The sequence below is a fragment of the Hipposideros armiger genome, unplaced genomic scaffold (assembly GCF_001890085.2).
Source record: "Hipposideros armiger isolate ML-2016 unplaced genomic scaffold, ASM189008v1 scaffold_292, whole genome shotgun sequence".
Taxonomy (NCBI): domain Eukaryota; kingdom Metazoa; phylum Chordata; class Mammalia; order Chiroptera; family Hipposideridae; genus Hipposideros; species Hipposideros armiger.
In genome coordinates, this window is record NW_017731642.1 from 2,065,024 (window position 1) to 2,091,134 (window position 26,111).

At 35.1% G+C, this 26,111-nt stretch overlaps 1 protein-coding gene across 4 annotated transcripts in view; it reads right to left on the bottom strand.

The window, feature by feature from the left end:
* LOC109391433 (adenylate kinase 9-like) overlaps positions 1-26,111 on the bottom strand; it is a 91,940-nt gene that overhangs the window by 14,874 nt on the left and 50,955 nt on the right. Inside the window, exons 17-25 of one of the 4 annotated variants that reach the window (XM_019658998.1) lie at positions 25,692-25,831; positions 21,479-21,635; positions 20,542-20,656; positions 12,653-12,720; positions 9,701-9,856; positions 7,516-7,602; positions 6,843-7,043; positions 6,339-6,460; positions 687-899 (exon numbers count right to left, since the gene is read on the bottom strand). In XM_019658998.1, coding sequence (XP_019514543.1) covers positions 687-899; positions 6,339-6,460; positions 6,843-7,043; positions 7,516-7,602; positions 9,701-9,856; positions 12,653-12,720; positions 20,542-20,656; positions 21,479-21,635; positions 25,692-25,831 — 1,259 coding nt within the window. Of the gene's footprint in view, positions 1-686; positions 900-6,338; positions 6,461-6,842; positions 7,044-7,515; positions 7,603-9,700; positions 9,857-12,652; positions 12,721-20,541; positions 20,657-21,478; positions 21,636-25,691; positions 25,832-26,111 lie in introns of those variants that run through there. The other 3 variants (XM_019658999.1, XR_002125806.1, XM_019659000.1) reach the window with 3 other exon arrangements.

The window sequence follows — 26,111 nt, forward strand, 5'->3', positions numbered from 1 at the left end:
ATGGTGATAAACGAGCACGAATAAAAAAAAGTTCCCACAAACTTAGGAAAAGATTAATTGTTCTGTAACTACTTGAACCAGTTTTAAAACAGTTTAACTGATCAAGGACAACATCTCAGGGAACAGTTTTTTGTAACCGTTTGAATCAGTGTCAGCTCTTGCTCTTGAGAGTCAAACAATCAGGCATGGACTTGCCCCTATAATCATGCCTCTGAGTGTGAAACAAGTCAACAGCAGTCTCAGCTGAATAATCGTGTCTACAGATGATGTCAACCCATGGAAAGGCCACCAACCCCTAAATCCCATACTTGCCCTAAATCCTGTCTTATGATCAGCAGACTGCTCTGCTCAAAGAGACTAACCAGCATAGCTGTTTAAGGAATAAAATAAATGCAATAATAAAATAAAACATAAATAAAATTCAATAAATGTATAAGCAATAAATTCAACTGTGTTTTTTATTTCAGCTAAAAAGAGAGATGTTAAGCATCGGCTTGACACAAGACTACCATAAAAATCAAAACAGATAATTATTTTAGATTATATTCCAAAAAGTTGTTGGTGGAACTTACGTATTTTCACTATATTAGTATATCAGATTGAGGACTTCACTGTTAAGTAAATGGTGGATGTACTAGGTCCCCCCTAAAAGTACACAATCGTTAGGATAAAAATATGGTTCTCACCTTTAGTGGTTCTTTATGAGCCACATACTCCTGAGGATGCTCCAAAAATTTTTCTTTAGCCTCAGGACTTGAAAAGTAGTAGATCTTTTCTCGATATTTAGCTGCTTCTTCTATGTTGCCTGGTTGTAGGATGAAGTTTTCTTTGAGAACCACTGGACAAAAGTGCTTTGTATCTCCCAAATGCCTTTTCTTCTCTTTCACTCTATCTTCATTCTAGAAATATTATTTAACATTTGGGAAATATTTAAAAAAGTATTTTGGTGCAATACTAAATGGGTATTAATAAAGGTTTCTTGAATAATATTTAACCATAACAATACACCTTTAAAACAATCTGTAAAGGCCAGTTCTTTTTTTTTTTTTAATTGGGGAATTTGGGGAGGAGAACAGTATTGGGGAATCAGGGAAGGGGAACAGACAAGTTGCTGTCTTTTTGTTCTTCAGTCTAGTTGTGGAGAATATCGCTTCACTGGCACATGTTGGTATTATCATTGCGCTCTTCCTGGGTGAGGCAGTCACTCGCTGGCCATTGGACGGCCGGCCATTGGACGGCCGCCCACGGCGGCTCACAGCAGCTTACAGAAGCTCATTCCCGCTGCAGCCTACGCGCCATTGCGGGCGACTCACAGCAGCCCAGCTCCAAGTCGAGCTATTGTTCACCATCTTAGCTGCAGAAGGTGCAGCATCACTGGCCCTCATGTGTGGGATCCAAACCGGGGCCCTGATGCTCAGAGCTGGTGTCCCAAGCCAACTTCTAACCAACGTGCTACTCGGCTGGCTCTAAAGGCCAGTTCTTATGCTCTTTTAATTAATTAAAAAAAGTTTCTCATATCCATCAAAGTTCACATCTCAAGCTTCTTTATTTTCATAAAGGAAATAAAGCAGCACTGAGAATCAAGGTGTCTCCAGACACAGGTGTAATGAAAAACTCCAGAATGTGCTGGTGCAGGGTCAGTTTCTTAAATAAAATTACTCCCAAGAAGTAATAGCTGAGTCAGGGTCACAACTTCTTACCCATTGAAAATGAGATGAGAGATGTTTCAGGATTTGCTTTGTTTCCTACTAAGTGGATATGTAATCAAATAATTTGGAACTATTTTATTTCAGTCCACTGGAAATGTGTAATATATTTTCATTTGTGAAAAAGAAAGAATCTATGTGTAAAGCATTTAAGGATTCCTGTAATTTTATTTAAAGCAGTAGAACTACAGTTAAAAAATATTTTTCTGTTATAAAATACATGCTTATTGTAAAAGTATTCAAAACACATCACAATGAATGAAGAATAAAAATTTCTTCTCACCTTCCTTTTTCCTTCTAATACTATATTAACACTCAGCGGCTTTATGTGTATCTTTCCAGGCCCCCCCCCCTTTATTTAAAGTATGTCCCACCAATATACATACAAAAATAGATAGATATTTAGTCACAAAAACATTATTTTTAAAAATACAAATGGAAATACTTTACATGTTTATTCTACTACTTGCATCTTTTTTTGTCACCAATATACATACAAAATATTCAGTCACAAATACATTATTTTTAAAAATACCATTACTTTATATGATTTATATGATTATTCTACTACATATAAATACATATATGATTATTCTACTACATGTCTCTTTTACTCCCCTGAAACAAGATATAATGAACAGCTGTCTGTAAAGATTAAAAAATGAGACTAATCTCTACCTTTCTTGCACTGCTCTTTTTTTTATTTTTATCATTATTATTTTTTAAAATTTTATTTTAAATTTTAGTTTTTTTAATTACAGTTAACATTCAATATTATATTAATTTCAGGTACACAACATAGTGATCAGACATTTATATAACTTACAAAGTGATCACCTCGATAAGTCTAGTACCCATACATAGTTATTACAATATTACTGACTATATACTCTATGCCATACTTTACATCCCTGTGACTAGTATCTTGCAACATTCTTGTTCAATTTTTGTATCAGGGTTATGCAAGCTTCCTAATGAACTGGGAAGTATTGATCCTTTTTTATGATGTAGAAGAGTTAAAACAACATAGGAATTATCTAATCAATGACGGGATATTTGAAATGACCTAAAATTAAAATAATAAATCTATTATTTTTGTTTGTTCAGCTTTTATCTTTATTCCTAAGCAAATTTTAGTAATTTGTATATTGACAATCCTTTTCATCTTGATTTAAAATTTATTAGTATAAAGTTCCTGTAATTTAAAGTAACCCTCTTTTTAAAATCTGATTATTTACTGGTAGATTTCTGTTTCAAATGTTATTTATTGCTTTTTCGTTTTACCTGATTCAACTTGTCAGAAGTTTGTGTATTTTATTGCTCTTGCTTGTGAGCCAACTTTTCATTTTTTGAAATTGGGTCTCTTCTTTTTATTTGGCCTTGTTTTCCTATTTCATTAATTTTTCATTTTATCTCCTGCTTTCTATTTTCCTTTGGTTTATTTTGTTGTGCTTTATTCCAGGTTCTTGAGTTGAATGATCAATTAATTTTTCCAGTCTTTCTTGTTTTTCAATAAATGTTCTTAACGTAGGGCTAACAGACTTAGCACATAAAAATGCAGGCTCTCCAGTTATATTTGAATCTCAGATAAAAAATAAGGTTTTAGTATGTATCATACATAAGTATGTACCTTACATAAAAAATTACTCATTTATGTGAAATTCATATTTTTAATCTGGCAACTCTAATTTCTACTTCTGCCATGCAACAAAGCTTTTCTATGTGATCTTTTAATTATCATTAATTATTAGTCTGTACTTCCATTTTTGATTTCTTATTTAACTTATCAGCACTTAGAAAGAAAATATGTGTATACATTGTTAAAATTTCAAGGGTTTATTTTGGGGGAATGCGGAAGTACTATCCTTTCGGGGTTAATTTTTTGTTTTATTACACTGTGATCAGAGACTGTGATCTGTGAGATTTCTACATTTTATACTTCATTGCGATTTTCTTTGTGAACTACTGCATGAGCATTAAAGAGAATGTTCATTCTTTATGGGTGCAGACTTGAACACTGACTGACAGGTGACTGGATAAAGAAAATGTGGTATATTTATGTTGCCACGCAGCTGTCCAGCCGGCGCTTAACCCTAAACTGCTCATACACTTTGCGTCTGTTTGGCCCCAAAAGATGGCTGGTTAGTCAATGACGGGTAAGATTCCTCGAGGAAGGAACAACCTAAGACAGGCACAGTCGCATGGGGGCATCAAGAAAAATCTCGGGGCTGATGGAGGTAGGCATGGGTCCTCACCCGCCCCCAAAGAGACTGGAGGTCTTCTACCCCTGTAGCTAAATTCCTTCACTCAACCTGCTTGGGAAGTGACCTGATGATCTGTCCTCAGCATAATAATCTTATCTTCCTGGGGTCCTATGTGTATAGGGTGTGTGAAGGCAGAGCATCTGTTTTATCACTGCGGGTGGACTCTTGGTAATAGCAGCTTGCGGGCATGGGTAATCTGGCTTGAGCAAGTTCTCGGGAATGAGACTCACAGACTGTGGAGAGAACAATGCTACTTCCAGGTAGGTGGAAAAATGAAAGCGGCATGTTGGCCCGATTCGGGGCTCTTAGTCCACGAGGTTGGAGCCCCTTGGCCCCTCACTCATTTAACTATTGGCGGCTGTCTCTTTTAGTTCTTAACCCTTCACCACCCCCTTTCATTCTCCCACTGCCCATGTTGTATGGGATGAGACATATTTATATACAGTGGAACATTATTTGACCATAAAAAAGAAGGAAATCCTGCACCTTGCAACAACATGGATGATCCTTGATGGCATGACACTAAGTGAAATATGCCAGAAAAAGACAAGTACTGTATGATCTCACTTATATGTGGAATCTAAAAAAGCTGAACTCATAGAAACAGTGGTAGCCAGGGACTGGGATGTGGGAGGAATGGGGTGATGTTGGTCAAAAGGTACACACTTCTAGTTATAAGATGAATAAGTTCTAGGGACCCAATGTATAGCATGGTGACTATAGTTAATAATAATGTATTACATACTTTAAAGTTGCTAAGAGAGTAGATCTTAAATGTCCTCACCACACACACAACATTGTAATTATGTGAGATGAAGGATGTGTTAACTAACATTATTGTGGTGATCATTTTGTAATATATAGATATATCAAACCATCATGTTGTACAACTTTAAACTTACACAATGTTATATGTCAGTTATTTCTCAATTAAGCTGGAAAAAATTTTAAAAAGACTTTAATAAACACTAACATAGTTTCTAACAGTTCAAGGCTACATCCCTAATATGACCCTATTCCCTTTTTAGTGCCTACCTGCAAAAACTCAAGGCTGCTAAAAAAATGTACTGTTTGTTCCAGCCAGCACCTGAGGATAGGCTTTCTGTCTCCTAGTCTCTATGGGAGCAGAGAATCCTGACTTCTCTAACTGCCATCTAGCAGACACAGCTGGCTCAATTGTTTTTTAAACTAACCAATTAATTAACTGACTGACTGACTAACCCTTTGTAATTTTTCACTTCCCTAATTCTATGGCGCTCCTGCTTGCCTCTCCCCACCCCCCCAACTTCCTACTCTTTAATTCTCCCTTTCACTTCTGTATGTCTGTTCAACTCAATCAAAGTTGATTTCAGTTCACACTGGACTTTTTTCCTTATTGCAGTAGTTATTACTGATTAAAATCTGTTCTTTGCACTTTAAATAGTGCCCAGTTTTGTTTATCTTTTACAGTATAAAATATATTTTTGCATTAAAACATGCATTTCTCCTTGAATTCTTTTATTGATATTCAGAATGCCATTTCTTTTTTTGTTGTTAGCATTTGCTTTTTATATCTTGATCCATTTGATCTATTTTGTTTTTACAGTTAATTGTTATAAATGGTATATATTTTTTGACTCCAGTCTTTCCTTATAATGGGTTGGCCTAGAATTATCCCTAAATAAATTTTAGAAACAGAACATGAGGTATGTGTGAAGTGGTGATAGTGGTGGTATGGTGTCTTGGAGCAAGGGATTCTGGGAAGGTGGTGATCTGAGGAAACTCCCTTTCTCTACCAACTCCTTAGTGTAAAATAACTGCTGGGGCAGATGGTTGGCCATGGACATCTGAGGGGAGAAAACTGTACAGCACTCTTTACCACTGTGGGCTGCATGAGTACCTGGGGACAAACATCAGAGGGACCAGAGTATTAAGGTGATAAGTCCTAAGAGGAATTTTGTTTTCAGAGATCTGTGGATTTCCTGGGGAATGTTAGCATCAGCAACTATCACCCAGGAGTGTTTGTGGTCTCTCTGACTTGCTAAAGACAAAGAAGGGGCTGTATGTGTGAGAGGAGTCTTCCTTGACTCTGAATCTGTGCAGATATGAGGATTCCTGCTGACAGGGCTTGTCCCAGGCCTCAGCAACAAACAGGTGGCTTTTCTGCTGCTACATTTCTGACCCATGGGGAGAGAAGTCACTTTCCTGTCACAATTTTTGAAAGCACCACAGCAATAGACTTGAAACTCCACAGAGAGAAAAAAAAACAAAATGAGAGAATAACCACCTCTAGGCTAAGGGAGCCCAGCCGACTGAAAAATCTGTTAGATCAAACGGGGCATAAACACTGCAGCACAGAATTGGAAAAAACCCAATCTCTGACTCATACCTCTTCTTCTTCCTCATCTTCCTCTTCTAGCTCCTCATCAACTTCCATTTCAGCCTGATAGTCTTCTGTTTCTTCTTCAAAATCTTCCAAACTTAGCTCCCATCCAGCATACTGGAAAGGTTCTATTAAAAAAACAAAACCAAAAAACAAAAAACATTTGGGAAGACATTTTAATGATAAAGTGATATTAGCATATTATTACAGTAGTCAAGTATTAAGAAAATTAATTATATGACCAATCTCTTAGTTGAAATTCGTACGCAAATTGGCCTTCACAAATTCTGTACGCGACAACTAGCCAGTGTGGCCAGTGCTGTTTGTGCCCCACGGCTGTTCTTATTGGCCGGTGCCTGTGCTATGGGAGTTGTTAAATATTTTAAACCTCATCCCTGGATATATTGAATGTTTTACTTCATGGACCATCAAAAAAAGTTTTAAACTTTCACAGTACTTTTAATAATATTAGCTGCTCTTGACAGTAAATGTTAGGATTATAGCCCTTACTTTCCATAGTCTCAACTACTTTTTGAAGTAGTTGCTCTGGAGTTTTGCCAGCAATCTCCAAGTCGACAATCTGAGTGGAAAATTCAGTGATTATTTTTTCCAGAGATTTCCAGACAGAGCTGAAAGATTTAATCTTCTCTTTAATTGGTTCCATTTCGGGAACATCAGGATAAGCATCTTCTGGAAACTCAGGTAGTACGACTTTTGAGTAAAGGTTAAAAGAAAGAAAAAAGAGGCTTCAAACATGGTATCTTTAGCCATATTGCCAAAATAATTTATACTTTATAATATTTTAAAAACATTTGAAAGAAATAAACAGCGTTCTGAGCAATAATGTATATTTATAAATTCATATTTTAATTAGGCTTCATTCCTTGTATTGGATGTAGATCAATTATTACCTATTAATAAAATTATTTGGCTAATTAATGTGTATTTCATATAGCAACTTTAACTGTGAATAAAATAAAATTTGATGAAAAACAGTGTTATAAGCTGGCTAGATACATTTTTAATGTAATAAGCTAAATAAACATAACACATCAACTGGTGTACAACATAGAAAAAAATAAGTAGAAAGTTGGTACTAGGCCTAAAATAAGGGACTAGACTCTTTGTAGGAGAATATGAAAAGCACTTTTATGCACTAACTGCTTTTATTTTATAAGCTAACCTGTTTCAGATAATTTACTTTCTAGGTCCTCTTTGGATTCTTTTGGAATTTCTGTTCCAACTGTAGTTTCCCCAGTAGGCTCAGATACTTAAAAAAGAAATCCAATAATTAGTGTTTTAATTTTAAAACATTGTTCTTTTATGAAAGTTTTGGCACAAAGGAAATTTCAAAACACAGTTTAAATTGTATATACTATGTCTCATTGAAAATCCAATATGGCCTAAAAATACCTAATAGTATAAGGAAGACAATAAAGAATATTCTTAAATATGCTAAAGGACATTGACCAGAATAATAATTGACACACAGTACACACAATTCTGACTGATAAGAGTCGTGTCGACAGCATTGAGCTAGAACGGACCCTAAATGAAGTAGGATGTTGGCTTTAGAACATCCAAAGGAGGTTCCCCGAGAGAAACAGCAAGGAGATAAAAGGCAATAAAACTAAATCGTCCCCTAGATCTGTTACATTAGTAAATACTAATTGTGAGCAGTATGGATACTGGAACTCTGGGGATATGTTTGATGTATTATATTTAATGGATGTCAGCTTCTTTTATTTCTTTTGGTGGTGGGTGGGAGAATTGTCAGCTTAACTGTTTAGGTATCAAAGAAAATAATGAAGTTTCTGGGTGGGAGCACAACTAAATAGAGGTGTGGGACTCTTAAAAAAATTGGGTATTTCATTCTGCTAGCTCCTCTGTCTGGCACAGGGAATCTAATTTTACACTTATTGTCCCATAGAGCTAATACTAACCCTTGTAGTAAAAATGATCTATGTTGAACTTGAGATTTCTCAGTGTGAAAAGTCCCCTTATGCCTGGTTCTTTTCCCAGTTAACAGTAGGTTCCCAGCTCTTAATGGCTCCAGGCTGGCTGGCATCTAGCTCCAAGTATCTGACGGCCTTCAGTTTGTAGCGTTAGCTTCTAATCCAATACGAACTGTGCATGGAAACATTTATGAGCCTCACTCCCACCATGGTGGGGGGTCCTGTATCTTACCGCTTTAAGCCCACCCTGCAGTCCTGAGAGTGCCTTTCGTTGCCCACAGACTCCTCCTTGCCCTGCCCCAACCCACCAAACAGCATCTCTGCAGCAGGGCTGGCTTCTGTGTGTGACCTGTGCAGCTGTGCAGAGTCTATCACTCAGAAAGGCCTCATGCTTAGTTTAATGCTCTTTGGTTGTCAGTTTAAAATTTTTAATAATTTTGTCTTTGAACTGTGTTTTGTAAGCAAAATCCAAAGGGACTCCAATGGGGCAAAAGAGCATGCATATAAGCAGAGACATGCACACTGTGTGTTTGCCAGGTCTTGCCATCTCATTCTCATGCGAGTTCCTGATGCCCTATCATGAGTATAGAATTCCAGGGGACTCACGATGTGTGGGAGCAAGTGTGACTGAGTGGTGGCAGCAGGCAGGGGAAGATGCTGACAGCTCTGAAAGACCATGCTTTCCCTTTGAACTAGAACTTGCTTCAGAAGTAGAAAAAAGATTATAGCATTCAGAGAGACATGAATGACCAAGGAACCCCATCATATTCTTTCCTTAATCATTAGTAAGTTGAAGGAGTGTTGGTAGAATATGTGCATATTAAGAAGTGAAATAAAAAGCTGATTTTGTTTTGTGTACAAAACTGACTCAGTATTCTGGTGAGAATGAAATATATATGTATGTACGAGCTGCGAAATATGAATTGTGTAATTTCAGTGATTCTGCATATGAGTAAAACGCTCATTTTCATTTAAAAATGGCACTGTACAACATGAAGATGAATAATACAATTCATGCTAATAATTTAAATTTTTAGTTTTTCTTTATTTAGAATGACATTAAATAGCAAATAAAAAAGCAAACCATAACGAGTTGAGAGTGAGATTACGGAAGAAAAAGCTTTACATTTTAGTACCTTTAATGGCACTTTTCCCCTGCCTTTTTGAACAATGTGCCCCACAAATGACATAGCCGGCCCTGCTCCCAAGTGTTAGCATGGGCAGAGCAGAGCTGGCTTCCTACTGAACTTCAAACCAAGTGTTGGGCTAACTGGCTACTTTCTGGGAGCTCATCTTTCCATTCTTAGCCTGCTTCCATTTTATTAACATATAAACATATACACATGCATGCACACACAAACACACCAATAGACATGAATAGAATTAAGAACTTGGCTGCCAATCAAGTCTAACCTGATTCAGGTTCTGTTTCAGGGACCAAGGACACTTCAGATTCCTCAGGTAAGGACCCCCTAGTCTCCTCGGCTAACTCAACGGCCTCAGAACCTTCAGGAATATAAGTCTCATCACCTTCAATCTCCTCTTCGGCCTCAGGTTCAGTCTCTTCCACTTTTAGAAAAAATAAATTATCATTCAGATAAGGTCAGCAAATATTTAATTGGGTGCCAGGCACTCTGATAAGTGCTGAGACCCAAACAAAGAATAAGGAATGGTCTCTGCCCTCCTGGAGCAAGGGGTTTAATGAGGGAGAGAGATACATTATCTATATGTTATGCCTATTAATATGTAGTGGTAAGTAAAGGATTATAGTCATGTGCTTAAAGTGTTATGGGACCACTAGTCTACGGGTCCATTTAAAAGAGGAATTGTTCATGGCAGTCCCAAATATTATAAGAGTAAAAAAGTGGAAACAGCCCCAATGTCCGTTCAATAAGGCAATGGCTAGACCTGTACTGTCTGATATGCAGCCACTCGCTACGTGTGACTATTGAGCACTTGAAACATGGCTAGTCTAAACTGAGATGTGCTGTAAGCATAAAACATACAATGGAGTTCAGATTTAGTATAAAAATTTAAATGTAAAATATGTCAATAATTTTTGCATTGATTACATGTCAAAATAGTATTTTGAATATTAAATAAAATATAATTAATTTTATGTGTTTCTTTTTACTTTTTATGTGTCTACTAGAAAATTTATCATTATGTATGTGGCTTAGATTATATTTCTATTGGGCAGCACTAGGCTAGAGTCTATGTTTTCTTATAGCTAATAACTAATAGAGTATATTGTTCAATATGTTAAATGGAAATTTAAAAAGCATAACTCCAAGTTGCTGATGACCACTATAGAAATATATGCATGAAAGTCTTCCAGGAAGAAGACGGAGTAAATGGTGGTGTCAGAAAATCTATCTCCTCAAACATTTAATATATTTATGAAATTGATGGAAAAACAAGGTACTTTCAATGCAGAGAGGATATGAAAAAAATAAATGTTTTCTGGATTCTTGTGGGAATCCCAGTGAGTACCTTCCAAGAATCACATTCTAGTGGTATGTGATACCTCTGGCACCGAGTTTAATCTAAACCTGGGTGATTAAGCACCCAAGAAAAGCATCCTGAAGTGTCCCTGTATCTTGAGGTCTGACCAGGACTGCTGAACATAGGCCTTCTAAGTATGTGACCTGGAACGTGGTGAATCTTTTGTGTTACATGAAGAATTGTATGGTGATAACATGAGGAAGAAGCAGAATTTGCTGAATCCTATTAGGGTTTGGGATGAAGTTATGTGCTCTACACTAGAATCTCAAAATGTCTTTTCAACTAAATATCCCCTATAGTAAAAAAAAGTTACAAAATAAAAAAATTTAAAAAATCACATACCTCCAATATGCAGGTATTTAGTTGTTTATAAGTTGTATATTAGGTATTTTATAAAAAATACACATAAAAAGAATTCATATAATGATGCAGAAAAATGTAAAAAGTTCTAATACTTTTTTTCTAGAATGCTAATGTAATCTGAGTACTATATAAGTCAGGAACAAACTGAAAAGTGTTCTATGATCCTTGTACTACCTGTGATTTTGACTAAGTATATGTTGTATTATCTATTGCCTCATAATAAATTACCCCAAAACATAGTTGTTAAAACAACAATAATCACATATTATCCTTGAACTTTCTGGGATCAAGAATTTGGGAGTGGCTTATTGGTGTTTGTGGCTCTGGGTCTCTTATAAGTCACAGTGAAGATGTTAATCAGGACCACAGTACCTGAACGCTTGAGTGGGGCCAGAGAATCCACTTCCAAAGTGGTTACTTAAAATCAGAACAAAGGTCTCTGAGGAACAGAGATAAGCCTAAAGTCCTGACGCACAGGACTGTGTGCATAATAAAAAACGGTTGCTGTACAGTTTTGAGGTGGCTTTTTGCACAGCAATAGAAAACTGAAATAGATACTCTGCTCTCTTGAGCTATGGACCCCTTTGGCAGCCTGGTAAAACTTATGGACCCCTTCTTAGAATAATGCTTTCAATCTCAGAAAATAAAATATGCAAGAAGCCAATTATATTGAAATACAGTCATAAAGATATCGAAAATTTTTTTGAGCTGTAAGAAATTTGTGCATCTTTACTAATGCATTAAATAACAAGAACTAGCAGCTGATTTAATAAGTACCACAATTTGGGAATAGGGATATACATAAATAAGATATATAAAACTAACATCATATAAAATATCTTCATTTCTAGTAGTGACAAAGTCAAGTTACTGCTAATACTATTGTGGATTTTGCCTATATTAATTTCTAATGTAAGGACAAACTAAATTTGAGTTAAAGGTTAGTTAAAATAAAGTTGTAATTATTTTCTCATTCAAGTTCACAGACCCCTGAATTCTATCCATGGACCCCAGGTTAAGAACTCCAGTCTTAAAAGAAACTTTTAGAGTAAGTTCTTCTATAATGGAGATGGAAGTTTAAGTGCAAAGGCAAGGGGTATAGTAAGAGTTTGACTATTTTCTCAACTTCTGTAGGATCCTTCTATTAGAAGTAATCCTGATATGTGTCATCTATGACAGGGCAACTATTTTAAGACATGTGGCACATGTCGTCCTGCTGTGTACCGATCTTGGAGGGTGCATGAGTAAGTACCTGTGTCAGAGGTCTCTTTCTTATGAGTCCATTACTGCATATAATTTATTGTCCAAATTGGAACACTTTGAGAATGAAAGGGGGTCAAAGAAATACATCAGGACCATAACTATAAACCTGAACTCTTATGGGCAAATAGAGAAATACAAACACCCTGTCTATAATTCTCTGAAATACTGCAGTTGCTTGTAGTAACAATATAAAATTAAATGACAAATTATTAGTCATATCAATCTATGTTTTGCCTTTTCTTTTCTCATCCAGTAGTCTTTGATTTTCTTCTTCTAGTCTCAATTCCTCTTCTTTGGCTTTTCTGAAATAAAAAAGTCCAAAATGTAACTATCTTAGGAAATTCAGACATCTCACAAAATTATAGGATTTAAGGCTTATAGAGGTAAAAAACCAAAACAAAACAGTAAATTGTTCATAATACTCAGTATACTGTTTACTTTATAATGTAAATGTTTAATTTATTCATATTGAGGTCAGTTAATTTTCAGGATTTTTGTTTTGAAAGTGCAATCTGGAAGGTTGCACTTTGAAAACCTTTGACTACTAATTAGGAAACCTGTCAAAATTAATAAAGGATTGTCTAACCAAGTTGAAAAGGCATGGGAGAAATTGTACCATTTTGTATTTTGATTAAAAGAGAAATGTTGACAATATAATGTTAAGTGAAAAAAGTATAATATAAAACTATGTACAATACAGTTTCAATTTTGTATTTAAAATGATTAAAAGACTAGAAGAGAATTAGTCAAATTGTTAATAGTAATTATCTCTGGATGATGGCATTATGAGAGTTTTTAATTTTATTTAACTTTTTTTACTTTTAAAAAATTTTCTATATTGAATAAATAGAAAATTTGTACATTTATCTTTGTAATCAGAATAATCATTTTCTGATTTAACACAGTAATGATGAAATTTAAAGAGACTTGGAATACAGGAACTAAAATATCTGGAAGAAATCTATTTTTCTTTAGAGTTGAAGAACTAAATCTGCCTTAATGGTGAATACAGGTATAAGGAGTTAGTAAAATGATAGAGAAAGGCAATATTTATTAAAAATTAAAATGTGTGTTTTTGATGTAGAAATTCTATATCTAAGAATTTAGCCCTCAGGAATCAGCAAACTATTGCACAAAGGAATATGTACAAGAATGTTGCATTCTTTTAAAAATAATTTCATCTTTAAAATGTAATACCAAAAGCTGTACCAACTCTTCACCAACAGGGGACGAGTTAAGTAAAGCAGAACCCATTCATATCAACAGAACACCCTGGACAGGCTTCCTAAATAGGCTTGCCATTCTCTCATCTCAGCATTCTTTGTGTCCTCTTCCTCTTCTTTTGAAAATCTAGTTATATATAGTCTCTTCAAAAGACATTATCAGGGCCGGCCGAGTGGCGTGTTGGTTAAGAACTGGCTTGGGACACCAGAGGACCCCGGTTTGGATCCCACATATGAGGGCCAGTGACACTGCCCTCTACAGCTAAGATGCTGAACAACAGCTCAACCTGGAGCTGGGCTGCTGTGAGTCGCCGGTGACGGCGTAGGCTGCAGCCCCTGTGGCAGCGGGTTGCCATGGGCTGCTGTATGTAGCCAGCAGCCAGCGTGAGCGGCCAGCAGCCGCAGTGAGCAGCCATCCAGAAGCCGGCGACTGATCTGCCTCTCCCGAGAAGAGTGCAATGATGGTGCCAACTTGGGCCAGTGAAGCAACGTCCTCCACAGCTAGACTGAGGAACAAAATGACAGCAACTTGTCTGTTCCCCTTCCCCCAATTCCCCAATAAAAATCTTAAAAAAAAAAGAAGACATTATCAGACCACTTCTCCCAACAGGTGTGTTTCTTGTTAATAGGGAGTGTTCTCTCACTGTATTCTAAATCCTGTGATTCAGCCTAAGGTTCTGAGGTAATTTGAGTTCTCTTTGTGACCAGACCTCTGAGATGACTTAACATTGTTTCTGAACTCTTTCCCCATTTTGATCATGTATGAATTGGCAGTTCACACAGGACTCTTTAGTGAGATTCCCCTCATCCAAAATCTGGATAAGGTATGCTGCTGCTAAGAATCTAAATCTGGCAAGAACAAGGAAAACTTTTGCTACCAGTTATTAGATACTTCAATAAACCACTTGGATAGATGGGTCAAAGACCAATGGAGATGACAGAAATTATTCTGCATTTGCACATATGGAAACTGATGCTGGAAAAGCTGTAGGATTCAATGTGTCTTTAGATCTTTGGCCCAACATGGAATTCTTAATCCTGTCATCTCTTTTCTAAGCAAGTTGCAAGGTCTTTGAATGAGTCTCTAACCATTTTATTTTCTGGTTCCATTTCAGATTTCATTTTCTGCAGTAGTATATGAAAAACAATTTTGTTTTGAAATACTCATGTTGAATTTAAAAGGCAACATATAGACATGTAGAAAAGCCTGCTTCAATCTGGGCAAGTCTTTGGCATAAGGAGTTTATAAAGATACAAAAATTTAAAATCAAAAGAAGTAAAAAATTGATTATAGATATACCTCAGTAAATTCCATATGGTAAAAGTAAGGTGAAGGCAGAGAGTTGGGAGAAAGTAGAAAAGATCTCTTTTTCTTTAAAAAAAAATTATAAATGTAGAGTGATGTCAGAAACATGGCAGCATGAGGGTCTCCCTTCATATCTCCCCTTGAAGTTACAACAAGTTGAACAGCTATAATTCAACAAAGGGTTCCCTACATAACACACAAACATGTCTGAGAGATCCACACATTGAAACATCTGATGGTGGGTGAATCAGGGCAAACAGGAGAGAAGAAAAGGGAAAAGTGCGGAGATGGGGGCTGTTGGTGCGGCCTGGAGCTCACTGAGGTCCCAGGAGATAGGGGGATTGAGACTGCAGAAGCACTCTCTCTGGCCCCAGCAATCCTGCCTGAGTGATCAGCATATATTACGGCGAAAAATAAAATGCTCCAGCACTACCTACTAGAAAACAAAAGAAAGACATATTCATATTAACCTGTTGCAGAATTCACTCCTGTAGATGCCCAAGAAGAGAAATAATCCATCAATTACTGTGAATAACCAAGGTAACAAGGCAGCTCAAAAAGAAAATGAAAAATCTCCAGAAAATAAATTTAAAGACATGGAAATATATGACTTAAATGACAAAGAATTCAAGATTGCAGTTCTGGGAAAAACTCAAGGAGATGCAAGAGAACTCAGACAGGTAGTTTAATAAACTCAGAAATAAAATCAATGAACAAAATGAATACCAAAGAGATTGAAAATTTAAAAAAGAACCAAATAGAAATTCTGGAGCTTGAAAACTCAATAAAAGAAATAAAATAGAGAGCTTAGGAAATAAAGTTGACCAGATGGGGGAAAGACTTAGTGATATTGAAGACAGAAATCTGGAAATGATGCAGATGGAAGAAGAGAGAGACTTGAGAGTTAAAAGAAACAAAAGAATTCTACAAAAATTATCTGACTCCTTCAGAAAGAGCAATATAAGGATACTGGGTATACCAGAAGGAGAAGAGAGAGAGAGAGAGAGAGAGAGAGAGAGAGAGAGAGAGAGAGAGAGAAGGGTGCAGAGAGCCTATACAAACAAATAGTTGATGAGAACTTCCCAAACCTATGGAAAGAACTGGATCCTTGAATCTGAGAAGCAAACAGAACTCTTAGTTACCTCAATCCTAACAGCCCTCTCCAAGACACATCATATTGAAACTGTAAAAAATTAATGACAAAGAAAGAATTCTCAAGGCATTCAGGAAAAAGAAGATGGTAATCTACAAAAGAAAGCCCATTAGATTAACATCAGATTTTCAGCAGAAACTCTATAAGCCAGGAGGGAATGGAATCAAATATTCAAACTATTTGAATATAATTTGAGAGAGAAATTATCAGCCAAGAATAATATTTACAGCAAAGTTATCCTTCAGATATGAAGGAGGGGTAGAGACCTTTTCAGATATAGAGAAGCTGAGGGAATTTTCCACCACAAGGCTTGCATTACAATAAATGCTGAAGGAAGTTATTCTTCCTGAAACAAAAAGACAAAAGGATACAAAAATATGAATTAAATTACTAACAGAAAGGCAGCAGCAGGAAATGGCAACCCCTACATGGACGGAATAGGGCACTATAACTTAAACATAACATAAAGGGTAAAGGAGATTAAAAAAAAAAAAAGAGAGAGCGAGAAAAAAACAATTTGCTATTGCAACGTAGAAATCAACTTACAGCAAAAATAAGGATAATTAGTGACAACAAAAACATAAAAGGGGTGGGGTTAAAGATCTGAATTGGCAAAGGAGAATGGAGATAAGATGCATGCTGAAGAAATGGACTACTGTATATGTGAAACATTTTTTTACATAAATTAATGGTAACCACTCAAAAGTAAATCTAGAACTGAGACACATAACATAAAAAAGAGAAAACAGAGGTAAAAAATCATAGAATACTACCAAAGTAAAATAACAAAAACACAAAGGCAAAGAAACAATGCAGACAATGAGCTACCAGAAAACAAAAGATAAAATGGCTATTGGAAATCCTCATATATCAACAATCACCCTAAATGTAAATAGACTGAATTCACAAATAACAAGGTACAGATTAGCAGATTCAATTATAAAACAAAACACAGCCATATGCTTCCTTCAAGAGACAAATATAGACTCCAAGTGAAAGGGTGGAAAAAGATACTCCAAGCAAAAGGCATCCAGAGAAAAGCAGGTATAGTCATATTTATATATGACAAAACAGACTTCAGGGTGAAAAAGGTAACAAGAGACAAAGATGAACATTTCATAATGATAAAGGGGACAACACAACAAGAAGACATAACACTTATCAATATATATGCTCCCAATCAGGGAGCACCAAAGTATACGAGGTCAGATAATTAAGTTTGCAAACTTGTTGCAATGGTGTTGCTATCCTTTTTTGATATCAGAGGGATTATTCATTATGAATTTGTACCAATTGGACAAACAGTTAACCAAGTTTACTATTTGGAAGTGCTGAAAAGGCTGCATGAAAAAGTTAGACAACCTGAACTTTCTGCCAACAATTCATGGCTCTTGCATCACAACAATGCACCAGCTCACACGGCACTGTCTTGTGAGGGAGTTTTTAGCCAGTAAACAAATAACTGTATTGGAACACCCTCCCTGCTGACATGATCTGGCCCCCAATGACTTCTTTCTTTACCTGAAGATAAAGTAAATATTGGAAGAAAGACATTTTGATGACATTCAGGACATCAAGGGTACTATGATGACAACTCTGATGACCATTCCAGAAACAGTTCCAAAATTGCTTTGAAGGCTGGACTAGGCCCTGGCATCAGTGCATAGCTTCCCAAGAGGAGTACTTCGAAGGTGACCATAGTGATATTCATCAATGAGGTACGTAGAACTTTTTCTAGGATGAGCTCATGAACTTAATTGTCACACCTCATATACAAGGGCAGTTAATTTTAACAAAGAAGCCAAAAACATACAATGGAGAAAAGAAAGCCACTTCAATAAATGCTTCTGGGAAAATCGGACAGCCATGTGCAAAAGAATGAAACTGGACTGCTATCTGTCACCATATACCCAAATTAACTCAAAATGGTTCAAAGACCTAAACATTAGACCTGAAACAATAAATTGCATAGAAAAAAAGCATAGGTACTAAGCATGTAGACCTTGGGTTCAGAGAGGATTTTATGAAATTGACTTCAAAGCCAAGAGAAGTAAAAGCAAAAATAAATGAATGGGATTATACCAAACTAAAGAGCTTTTGCACAGCAAAAGTAACCATCAATAAAACAAATGGCAAACAACAGAATGGGAGAAGATATTTGCAAGCAACACCTACAATAAGGGGCTAATATCCCAAATATACAAAGAACTCATATAACTCAACAACAAAAAAACCCAAACAATCCAATTAAAAAATGGACAGAAAACCTGAACAGAACTTCCCCCAAGAAGACATACAAAAGGCCAACAGATATATGAAAAAATGATCAACTTCATTAACTATTAGGGTAATGCAAATCAAAGCCACAATAAGATACTACCTCACACCTGTTAGAATGGCTATTATCAGCAAGACAAGAAATAACAAGTGTTGGAGAGGTTGTGGAGAAAAAGGAACCCTCATACACTGCTGGTGGAAATGTAAATTGGTATAGCTACTATGGAAAACAGTATGGAGGTTCCTCAAAAAATTAAGAATAGAATTACCATATGACCCAGCAATCTCTCTTCTGGATATCTACCCCAAAAAAGTCTGAAAACATCCGTAAAGATATATGTACCCTTATGTTCACTGCAGCACTATTCACATGGTGGCCAAGACATGGAAACAATCATTGTCCTTCAATACATGATTAGATAAAGAAGGTGTAGTACACATGCACAATGGAATATTATTCGGCCATAAGATAAGATGAAATATTGCCATTTGTGACAACATGGATGGTTCTTGAGATTATCATACTAAATGAAATAAGTCAGAAAGAAAAAGTCGAGAACCATATGACTCCATTCAAATCTGGGATATAAAACTGAAAGCAACAAATGAACAATACAAACAAATAAACAAAAAATCATAGACACAGACAACAGTTGAGTTGTTACCAGAGTAAGGGGGTGGTGAGGTGTGATAGAAGAGGGTAAAGAGGGTCAAGTATATGGTGATAGAAGGAGAACTGACTCTGGGTGGTGAACACAACATGCAATATATAGATGATGTATTACAGAAATGTACACTTGAAATCTATATAATTCTACTAACCAATGTAACCCCAATAAATTTAATAAAAATTTAAAAAATTATAGATGTATTTATGTTTTATACATTTAAAATGTAGCAGACCTTCAGTCTAGAAATCACATGAACTTTGTTTTGTTTTAGTCTTATGTCATTATCTTCATCTGTTCTCAAATATTTGACTATTTCTCATACACTGAAAAAAATTAGGCAATCCCTTAAAAATCCTAGCAGATTTAGCTCTATTTGAAAGAAAACTTTTCAAAGTTAAAAATAAATGCAATTAGTTTGCAAGTATTACCTGAATTAATAATACTTTTTAGTCAATATGTCAAACAATTTCATTAATTAATCTAACTAAACTATATTTTGTATATTTTTGTGTTAAGTCCCAAAAGAAATGGCTAACTTAGAGGAATAATGAACACTGAAAAAAAATTCTCTGATACGCATTTACTAGTTACCTGCCCCCTACCCCCCAATAACCCAGATACTGGCTTCATAATTTCCAGAGTTTAAAGCGCTCTCCTAAATCCCAGCTCAAATCGTTAATATCTGAAGAGGAAAATGAAATAGTATTTGAGAAAGCTCCTACAGTTACCCACCATTAATTGTAGCCGGTTTAGTGAATTAACATAAAAAATTTAGTTCTTAAATGTCTCAGCCTTTGTCACTTTGAGAAGTAGGAATCTCAGTGGACAAATTAAAATTTAAAGTACCTAACAGCGTGTTTCAGCAAGGAAGAACAATTAGCAAATTAAGCCACTGTTTCTTATTATGCTTAATTTCTCATCCTGAAGAACTTGAGATTTTATTAATGTTTAGTCTTGACCCCAGTCATGAAAAAATAGATATGTGTTCACATTTTTAAACTTCTTCATTGTACCCAAATTGGAGAATAAAGTCTTGATGTTAAGCCTGTGAATATAGTAAATAGTCTATTTCTTTCCTTATGTAGGACTTAGTCAAGCTTTGCATTTTAGTCCTATCACATAGGTGTATTTTCACTTACTTTTTATCATATTATTTGTTCAACTTGTGGAATTTAATTAGCAAAATTAAGTTACAAATATGGTGAAAGGAAAAAAAATGTTATCTGTGCTCACTTTTTTACAGTGTCTCTTGAGAGTAGATGTTTGATTTAGAATGAGTTTGATTTGGGACTGTGAAAACATCCACAACTCTATAAGTTGGACATTCTGGAATTATTTGTGAAATTACTGTTTTTCTTAGAATTAATTAGAATTGGATCAGTTAGATTACCACTTTGATATTAAAGCAATTTCATAAACAGAAATTGTAAGTAGATATTTAACAGCTTCATAAAAGATGTATAACCTGTTTTATTATGCCAGGCAGATGTTACCTTGCTGCTTCTTCCTCTGTTTTTCTCTCTCGTAGTTCATCTAATAATCTTTCTAATATCTTAGAGTCAATTTCAGGTTTATTCTCCAAATAGAGCCTATTAAGTAAATACTTTCCTGAAATATAAAGAGAATAATATCAATTTTGAAGCTCTATAAAATATAGTGAGATATACTTTGGAGATTATTAATAAAAAATTAATTCTACCTATATCTAAATATTTTCTTTTAAGCATTTATCTAAATAGAGACCAGTTTCTTTAAAATATTAAAAGACTACCTTAAATCTTTTTAAAAAGGTATGTATTAGCATGATATAAATAATTAAAACATGAAGAAAGGCAGTATATTATGTTCCCCCCTGGAAACTCTTTTCAAATACATTTCCCTAAGAGGCAAAATGACAGAATATTCTTAGCCCCCTTGTCAAAGATTAGTTGACCATATAGGTGTGGATTTACTTCTGGGCTCTCTATTGTGTTCCATTGGTCTATGTGTCTGTTTTTATGTCAGTACCATATTGTTTTGATTATTTTAGCTTTGTCCAAAGTGACAGAATAATTAAAATTTAGTTCTGCTGTCTTTAAGTACTTAATATTTTCCATTTGAGGTGAAGAAGGGCTAAGATATAGTCTTCGCCCTCAGCTTTATATGTATTTCATTTAGAAGTGCTGACTGGGGGTGGTGGCGGTGTTAATTTTCAGCTCCAAAGAATAATCATAAGGGCCTGATGGAACATTCAGGAACCCAGCACACTGTGCTGACCACCTACTCGGTGGATGGGTGCCTTATTTTGTGTATCTCTAGGTCATGACAGGATTGCTGGGGTGGTATTTGTACCTAGGGAGGGTGAAGGTTTTTCCATTTTCTATTTTAACTAAAAATATTATCAGCAATAAAAACTTCACTTTCAAATTTACATGATAAATATTTACCAACCATTGTTTTCTGTATTTGATAAGCAGATTACTAAATCTGGTGTAATTCCTTTCTCCACTAAGGCTGCCCACAGCTCTTTTATAACAGGGCAGTTGTCCAGTATCCATCCTCCATATTTTGGGGCACCAGAAAACCTGTTCTTGTTTCCTTCAACTACCTGTGAAAAATGACACACTGATATTACCATCATAGCTAGACAAGTCAAGGGTGCTGGCTTGATAAAACATTTCTGTGAACCTTAACCAACTATCTTTTGAGTCCTTCTGACTTTCGGAAGGAAAAAAAGAGAGCCTCTTAATTTCAAAAGAGAAACTTAAAGCAAGAAAGCTGTAAGATTAAAAAATTAGGAATGGGAAGCAAAACCCTTTATTAAATAAATATAAGAAAAAGCTGTAAGTTTTAAAAATTAAGAATGGGAAGCAAAAGCCTTTAGTAAATAAACATAACAACACATTTTTTTGCTATATATTATTCAGGATTACAGAATTCAGACCTAATTCAGAAGGTCTGGGGTGAGGCCCTAGAGCCTGCATTTCTAACATGCTCCCAGGTGATAATGGTCTATGGACCACTCTTTGAGTAGCAAGGTCCTAGTCCAACTTGCCTTTTTTAGTGACAACTTCCCTTTTGCTTTTCACTTGCCTTTTGTTTTTCATCCCTCAGTGAGAGAGCTGAGAGGTACTGAGATGGTTACTAATAGCCATGGAGGGAATTAGGTCAAAACAAATCTTTCAGGTGCTTAATGAGTTCTGCTAAACTCTCCCCAACCAACAACCAAACAGCAATAGCTTCAATACAAGTATAGATATTATTAACAGTAATGTGGATCTGTGAATACAACAATTCTGAGGGTTTTAAACAAGTTCGTGTGCCATCAGGTAATCGCAGAATGTTAGAAGTAAGTCAAAGGGGAAGATATGTCAAGAGGGTTCATCTAACCCTCTGGCCTATGCAGAATTTAAGATTATCTGCTTTATGAATTTACATCTGAATGAAGAGTCTTTTGAAAAAAATGAAATTTAAACACTTTGAAATGTGTACCATAAGAGAATTAAGGAGTAAAAAAAGAAAGTTATAGAGAAGAAATATAAGTGAAATAAGTCAGAGAAAGACAAATACTGTATGATTTCACTCATACTTGGAATTTAGGAAAACTGAATTCATAGAAACAGATAAGAGATTGGTGGTTGCGAGAGCTGGGGGAAATAAATAAAGGGGGTCAATAAGTCAACAAACTTCCAGTTATAAGATAAATAAGTCCTGGGGATGTAATGTACAACACAGTGACTATAGTTAATAATGTTACACTGTATATTTGAAAAATACTGAGAGAGTAATCTTAAAAGTTCTTATTACACACAGACAAAAAAATAACTATGTGAGGTGATGAACGTTAACTAAACTTATTGTGGTCATCATTTTGCATATATCAAATCATTATGTTGTACACCTTTACTACAATGTTATATGTCAATTATATCTTAGTAAAACGGGAAAAAATATAAATGGTTAATAAAAATTTTACTGTCCAAGTTTCAAAGATATGAAAATTAAAACAATATCAACATATAATTTATAGTTTCCCCATCTCAGTTAATTTTTTTTGAAAAAAATTTAATGACATCATAGTATTTTATCAAATGAATAAATATTAATTTATTCAATCATCCTCTTACTGTTAAACATTTATATAATTTATAATTTTATTATAACATTGTGAGCATGTGATGAACATCTGTATATAAATCTTTATCCAAATATATATTTCTTTAGGTTAGATTCCTAGAAGGATTTTCAGGTCAAGGAGAATAAAGAAATAAACATTTTATAAGCTTTCAATACACATTGCCACATTGCTTCCAAAATGTCTGTATCGATTTTCACTATTTGACTATGTAATTACAGCCTCACTAGTATAAATTGTTATGTTTAAAAAAATCTTTGCCAATTTTAATTTTCATATTTTTATTGACATTTGAATATAAGAATTCTCAATTAAACATTTATATTTCTTCTTTGATGAAATAATCTGTTTACATCTTTTGCTTGCTTTTATATTGGGATATTAGATTTCCCTTGATTTGTAAGAAATCTTTATATTAAAGAATTAAGTTCATTTTATTATAAATTCTTTCCCCAGTTTGACCTTTGCCTTAGAAGTTTGATTTTCATAATTTTTTTATAGAGAATCATTATTAAGTATCCTCTCTGTTGAGATTTTGCTTTAAGAGTTCTTCCACTGCATTTGTGCCCAGAGTACTTGACCATCCTAAGATCATTTTAACATTACTGTACTTTCTTCTAGTTAAAAAAATGCCATTTTTACATTTAACTAATTTATATGAGGTTTATTTTTATTTTGATATAAGGTGAGAATCTAAATTGGTTTTCCCCAATAGTTAATTTTATGAACAGTATTAAATAATTCTTACTTTCTTTTTTGGATTGTGATGTTAACTTTAGCATATATTCAATTTATTATCTATATTGAGGTCTGTTTCTGTACCTTCTCTGTGGTTCTATTGATTCTTGTATACTATTGTAGCATTTCAACACATTTTACCAGCTGGTAGAGTAAGTCTCTTTCTATTATATTTGCCAAACTGTTCTTATCTAGTCTCAACTATTGGTTCTTCCCAATCCATGGTAAGAGTTATACTGTCAGTTTCCAAAATATACTGAGATTTTTATTAGAATTGCATCTATAAATTAATTTGAGAAAGACATCAAACAATTTTGTCTTTATATGTAAAAAATTAGTAACTAACTAGTTGCTTTTTGAAAATAGGTTTCCTACTGATAGAGTAGAAACAGATGACAGGTAAAACAGTCTCCTGCACAGATCTTTGTTCTCTTGAGAAAGACAACCTGATATGAGCATTGATGTCAAAAGCTCATGTGAGTTAAACTCCCCTACAATCTCACAGTTACAGTTTACCATCTAATTACATTATATATATTTCTTTATCAGAAGTATTTTACTAGTACTCCCTGTAGATTTGTATCCTCCAGAATAAACTCTGAAGGGAATCGAGAAATTTTTCAGTGAAGGGCAAGGATGGGACTTCCACAGTGCCACAGACGTGCCTCCCTTAAGTGTCTCCCCCTCTGCGATGCTTTGTTTCACCTCCCAGGCAGAGCTGACAGCCCTTACCTTTGTGAAATTCCTATACCTTGTACTATTCTATTTACCACTAAGCACATAACTTTAATTAATTATTGGATTATCCGTCAGCCTTCCACAACCTGACGGATAACTTCTTAAAGGGAAGAGCTGTGTTTGATTCATCTTCAGATCACTAGGCTCTAGCACAGTACAGGGCAAATAGTAGGTGCTCAGAGTGATGATAGAACAACCTGATGAGATGCAGAGGAAGCTGAAAGATCTCTATTGGAAGCTCAGAGGGGAATAGTGACTCACCTTGGGTATAGCCTGGGGTTCGTGGAGTCAACAACCCAGTGTGTTACAGAGTAGCTCTATACTCTCAGAATAGTTTTTTTCTTCTCACATAATAATTTTAAATTGCATCATTTTCAAATTACAGAGAAATACAGAAGTTCATTGGGAGTCCAAAACTGATTTGTTCTCTTTGACTTTGCTCTGAATGTTTACCAAGGTCTCTGTGCAAAACTGACCCCTACGGACATCCTATTCTTTGTAAACAAAAGATAAGCTTTCTGATTTGCCATCGGTAGGACATAGTATGTGAGGCTTTATTTTCCCCTCAGATTGGAAAGTAACTCATGTGTCCATCCATCTCCACTATGAATACACATACAGAATGGTTAGAAGAAATTATCTGTGGCTGGAGCAACATTTATCTTGGTTTACAACTAATTAGTTCTTACAGAAATACCTAACTTTGGTATTGGCTTCATTTGCACCATCTTTTAACCAAGTGAACTGAATTAAAGACAATAAAAGTTAATGAAGAATTAATTTCAAAGCTATGAAATTATATTGCATAACTGTTGATAAGTGAAAATTTACCAAAGCGCTAAGCAATTGTTCTCTGGGGTACATTACACATAACTATGTTGACTATGAAATGTACATGCATTTGAAAGCCACAAATTTCAGTACTGTCAAGTCAGACTCTAAGTTAATTACACACACACACACACACACACACACACACACACACACAGAAGGTTAACATTTTCTCAGTTACTGTTAAATTAATTATAAAAACGAACAGCCTGGATTTCTTACCTCTTTTAGGACTTCCTCTAATATTTCAGCATGTTTTTCATATGGGTGTTCAAAGTTCATATCCTTTGTCATTTTCACAGTCTCTTTTATTATGGAAAGAACCTCTGGATGATCTGCAGTTACCTCTTCTATTGAGTCTTCTATTGAGTTTAAAGTAAAATAAGTTAATTAACTAATGCCATTAATAATTTTAGTGGACAATTCTATTTGCAATAGAACATGATTGTTAATGCCTGACTATCTTTGTGTTACTGTAGCACATGCTAGAAGAAAGGGGAAACAGATGGGAAGAAATGTCAGGTCAGGGATCACAAAATAGCAGACAGAGCAGTGGCTTAAAGCCCGTGTATCAGAATGAAAGTGAATGAGGCAAGAAGTCATGTCAGGCAGCTGTCAAAACCCAGGAAGCCAGGGAGAAGA